The following is a 5,305-nucleotide window of genomic DNA, read 5'->3' on the forward strand; positions in this document are numbered from 1 at the left end:
GTTGACTCAGGGGGAATAACTCTAATTGATTATAGGGATTATAGGCGGATCTATGGATTTTGTAATATGGGAAATTAACACTTTCTTCGATAAAAGCCTCCAATTCGAATAGAATTGGATGTGATATTATCTCAGAAAAGTGTAACTCAAACAAATGGTAACTTGAAATTAATTTTATTAAAGTGTGGCGATATTATGGGCACGGCTGTTATTTAGTTTCAAATGCAAAACAAACAATATCATATGGGCAATGGGCAGCCAAGACAAGAGCATGCCCCAATCAAATGCACAAACAACATTCAACATCAAAGCAAATCATATATCAAGGTCATTACCAAAGGTGAAAGTTCATATAGTGGTAAGTCAAAGTTCATACAACATCAAAAGTTCAAAGTTCACAACATCAAAGTTCAAAGTTCACCATATATATATATAGAAAGCATTGACCCTGGGAGGTGCAGAGGTCAAAGCTTACAATATAATTACCAAAATGCCGCTTATACGCCACAAGTTCCCTGAGATGAGGATCAGAATGAAACTCATCCAGGGAACTCCGCCACCATGGTGGGGGTAGAGCGGCATATACGAACAGCCGTACCCAGGACCCTTGCTAATTGGGAAAGCAGGATTGACCATGCGCAACGATAGCCTCAAGTCCCCCCTGGAAAGAGTGTAGAAAAATGTTATTCCCCAACGAGGATAAGTGTACCCCATCCTGTAAAAATAAAGCTGGATCAGGTTTAATGTCTGAATGGCGAATTATTGCGCCCCCAGATTGCAAGACAATTGCAGCTATACCAGAATTAACCCTTTTGCGTGCATTTTCCATAGCTTTTAAATTTGCTGAATAGCGCCATTGGAGACGCGGAAGTATAAATGACCATATAATCCTACTGTTTCGAAAGTGATTCCTTAGAAATAAAACCAACTGCTTTGCAACCACCCTTATTTTTCTGATCGATACATTGCCCAAGTCATTCCCCCCACAATGTATAAGGATGAAATTAGGTACAGGGCCCACCTTTCCAAGAGTTCTAATCTTTTGTTTAGTTTTACTTAACTGGAGGCCACTATAACCCTGCCACCACAGTGAGATGTGTTTTCTTTCTAATGTCAAATTTGTACCACCTGGTCTTAATACAGCTTCCAAAAAGGCGTGCTTGATTATTGATGAACCCACCAACCATATTGTCTGTATATCTAAAATTAGATTAAAACTTTGGTATGCGAATGTAGGATTTGTAAGAATCAGATTTCCAACGACCAGATCTCTGAATGTCATGAGTTGAAAATCCTTTTAACGCGAGATCAGTACTCGCGCCGATACGAAAAGAGTGAGATTTGTATCCTGAGATACCAGGCAAATTTAGGTGCTTTACTGCCTTACAAAGTACCCCCGTAAATTGATATCGTGTGAGTGGGGATAAATCGAAGTGTCGAAACAATGGACCTGAACCCTCTGGACGGATGCTGACGTATTTAGTAATGAGCTGATATGGACATGCTACACCACCCTGCTTATCTATTTGAAGTACTGTGCCTTTACCTAACTGGTCCGTTTTCGAATACCGGATAGTCAGTAAGAGAGATTGCGTTTCGTGATTAATGGACAAATTGTCGAATTGAATTGTGTTTTGTTGATCACCTTCTCTTGTATTAACTGTTAATTCGCCAACTCTTAAAAATCCATGAAATGCCAGGGAAAATGCAGCCGAGAAAAGAGCTGTTTCAAAAGCATTGGTACATATTATGGGCAGAACTTGAATAATATTTAGCAAAATTGTTTTCGTTATTGGCAGTCTAGTATCTACTTTATGTCTCAAACGTTTCATGCCCTGCAATAACTTTGTAACCAAGAACTCTGGGGTTGGATCGTGAACACTCTGCAATTTACAATAAAATGAAATGGCTGACAAGTATGACCTCACGGTACCATATGCGAGGCCGGATGATGATGAATGCAAAACGAATTGCACGACTGAGTTTAATGTAGGGGGCCATGGCGTGCAATCAATGAGTCTACATACTTTGTAATAAGCTGCCATTCCAGCCCGATGAGATTTATGTGTGTTTTCAGATACTGAGGCGTCTAAAAGTTTAGCAAACTCAGGCTGGAGATGATGTTGCGGAAAGATAGAGGCACTGGGCAAGGGTGTTCCCTGGCATGTGGAGCTGCTTGTCGGAATCTGGCCCACTGCTTACGAGAAACTGAATCAGCAACTACATTGTCTTTACTTGGTATGTAAACTGCACGAAACAGAATATTATAATTCATAGAAGCAAGGACAAATGGTCTAAGTAGTTTCATGACCCGCTCTGATTTAGAAGTGAGTTTATTTATTATAGCGACTACAGCTTGATTGTCTATATGGAGAATGATCTTTTTATTAGCGAGTTTGTTACCCCATAAATAGACGGCCAAGACCACCGGAACTAACTCTAAAAAGGTCATGTCTTTAAGTAGGTCATTGGACGCCCAGGTCTCTGGCCAAGGGTAAAAACACCATTCCCCTTTGAAATAAGCACCACATCCCAAGTAAGACGAACCGGAACTATCTGTGTAAAAATTAATGTTGTTGTCTGACGTCCACTCAATATCTAAAAAATACACAGTCCCATTAAATGATTCAAGAAAATTAATCCACATGTACAAGTCCTGTCGCATTGATTGAGTTATCCTTATGTGATAATGTAATTCTGAAACCCCTATTGTAGCATTATAAAGCCGACGCAGAAATGCCCTACCTGGTCTTATGGCTCTTGTAAAGAAATTCAGTTTACCTAAAACAGATTGTAATTGTTGGAGTGTCATCTTGCGTTGAACAACGAGATGGTGTAAAATACCCTGTAGCTCTAAGCATTTTGAATTGGGGATCTTAACTAGCATATGATAAGTATCTATCTCAAAACCTAAAAATGTCATAACCATAGTAGGGCCTTCAGATTTGTCCTCGGCAATAGGAACACCTATATCATCGCAGACGTCTTGAAAATTCGACATAAGATCTTGAAAGGAATGGGCATCCCTCCCAGCAAATATAAAATCATCTAGATAATGATCCATTGTTGATGTTTTAGAGCGCTGTATCGTAGCCCACTGCAAAATTGTAGAAAAATCCTCGAAAACCTTACACGAAATGGAGCACCCCATAGGTAAACATTTGTCTATGAAATAATTACCCTGAAATTTAAAACCCAGGAGATCAAAATCGCCGGGAAATATTGGAAGAAGTCGAAATGCGGATTTTATATCTCGCTTACCTATGAAAGCCCCCTTCCCTAATTTAGCAATCATCTGAATCACTGAATCAAAGGATGAATATTGTACAGCAGTTTCACAAGGATCTATGTATGAATTTACACTACTAAACTTCGGGAAAGAGAGGTGCGTTATTAGGCGCCAGCCCAAATTATCCCCCTTCGGCACTAACCCAATTGGAGATAACCTAAGATTAGAAATTGGTATTTTCGTGAAAGGACCCTGTATCCTCCCCATTTCAATTTCTTTATCGATTTTCTCTTTAAGTTCATTAGGATGATCCTCCGCGGATTTCAAATTATTACATTGAATTGGTAATCTAGGCCCATGATAATGAAGTTTAAACCCTTGAGAGAACCCTTGGATTAGGCGATTTGCTATGATTCTGTTAGGATAGTGGACGAGACATTTTTTAAGGGCGTGTACATTAATAGGCGTTGAACCTAGACGCCATAGATTGCGGGGTGCGGAATCTTGGTCTTGAGTAGGTGGGGCGCTGGGTGTTGCTGCTGGAATACCCCCTATAATTGGTATTTGCATTGGTTGAATACCCCTTATAGTTGGTATTTGCATTGGTGGTTTGTGGACGAAAACTTGACTGTCCATAGAATTGACCACTTGAATTTTGTTGGCGAAATATTTGTGCGGACCCAGTGTTTGAGGCTTGTGTAAGGCAATGTATCTGTGGATGGTTACTACCACATCGAATACAACTGTGTTTATACATGCATGGGAATTTGTCACAAGATCCCTTGTAATTGAAATTGAAGCATTTATCATTATTGGTTTTGGGTGCATTTGTTACGTTATAAGCGGGCCCAGAATGCATATACATCAACCATAATTCCGAGTCAATTTCACCCCAAGAAGACACAGGATTTTGCTCTTTGCGCAGCCTAAACTGCGTATCATATTCTTTCCAAGATATAGCCCCCCTGCTAACACCCATTCTTACGGTCTGTATGTACTTAAGTAGGTCAAGAGTCTTGGCGGGATGTGCACTCAAGTACACACTTGCAAATATGAGCATAAGGTCAGTCCATTGCTCAATATTTTCTACCTTTTTTGGGTTGGCATCTTTATAAATTATCTCACCCATACTATTCATAACTAATTTCTTTTCATCAGACCCTGATTTTGGTGTTACCAATGTGGCCAAATCAATATACTGCCCACTAATAATACGTTGTTTGACTGTGCTAGAAACATTCATACCAATCATATGTATTGATGGGACAGGAGCAGGGGTGGTACCAACATCTGTTGGAGTTGAGATTGTTGCTCCAGAGGTGGTCGGTGCAAAGGATGGCCCTGCACTTGTCGTCAACATGGGTTGCGCTTCCGCCACAACGGAAGTTGATGGAGCCTGGGTCGGTGGTATTGGTACATGTACTGGACATCCTGCCGACGCCGTCGACGAGTACGTCTGGGAATTCACAGACACCGTAGCCTGACTACCACTTGGCTGCTGTGTGGCAGTCGCTGCTGGTTGAGCCATTCTACGCTTCTTAGCTCTCGGTGGCATCGTGTTCAGAAAAGAAAAGAAAATTCTTTATTTATATATATATATATATATATTATTTTTTATATTTGTAAGAAGAAATTTAAATTAATTATCTCCTCATTCTCACATGCCTTATTATTTCTTTTTATAAAGTTAGCCTAATTTTTTATTTATTTATTTATTTATTATTATTATTTTATTATTATTATTATTATTATTATTATTATTATTATTATTTATTTATTTATTTATTTGTTTATTTATTTATTTTTTTTTATCTCCCCTTGGTATGGAAATCTGAAACGTGTCGGATCAATTTATAAAACAAAGAAAATTTAATTAAGCCAAAGCAATATGCTATAAATCCTAACGATCAAGATAATTGACTTAATAATCATTATATCTTATCACATACTTACATCATATAATCTGTTTTAATGAAAACTTATATAGATACAACGTGGTCGGCTAATACAAAATGGCCACAACAGACGCTAGAAAAAATTATCATTATAAAATCAAGGATCATCGGGAAATCATGA

At 38.7% G+C, this 5,305-nt stretch overlaps 2 protein-coding genes across 2 annotated transcripts; both read right to left on the minus strand.

The window, feature by feature from the left end:
* Positions 1 to 359: 359 nt before the first annotated feature.
* LOC134233402 (uncharacterized) lies at positions 360 to 1,896 on the minus strand. The gene has a single exon (XM_062715367.1). It carries the CDS (start codon positions 1,280 to 1,282, stop codon positions 611 to 613), a length of 672 nt encoding a protein of 223 aa, XP_062571351.1. The 5' UTR covers positions 1,283 to 1,896; the 3' UTR covers positions 360 to 610.
* Positions 1,897 to 3,411: 1,515 nt separating this feature from the next.
* Positions 3,412 to 4,834, minus strand: LOC134233401 (uncharacterized). The gene has a single exon (XM_062715366.1). It carries the CDS (start codon positions 4,782 to 4,784, stop codon positions 3,687 to 3,689), a length of 1,098 nt encoding a protein of 365 aa, XP_062571350.1. The 5' UTR covers positions 4,785 to 4,834; the 3' UTR covers positions 3,412 to 3,686.
* Positions 4,835 to 5,305: the final 471 nt, after the last annotated feature.

The sequence above is a fragment of the Saccostrea cucullata genome, unplaced genomic scaffold (genome assembly GCF_032062105.1).
Source record: "Saccostrea cucullata isolate Sc308-1 unplaced genomic scaffold, CSIRO_AGI_Scuc_v1 ctg1382, whole genome shotgun sequence".
Lineage (NCBI taxonomy): Eukaryota > Metazoa > Mollusca > Bivalvia > Ostreida > Ostreidae > Saccostrea > Saccostrea cuccullata.

Excerpts from the sequence above, each read along its gene's own strand:
- LOC134233402 (XM_062715367.1), bottom strand. The coding sequence starts at position 1,282 with ATGACATTCAGAGATCTGGTCGTTGGAAATCTGATTCTTACAAATCCT.
- LOC134233401 (XM_062715366.1), bottom strand. The coding sequence starts at position 4,784 with ATGCCACCGAGAGCTAAGAAGCGTAGAATGGCTCAACCAGCAGCGACT.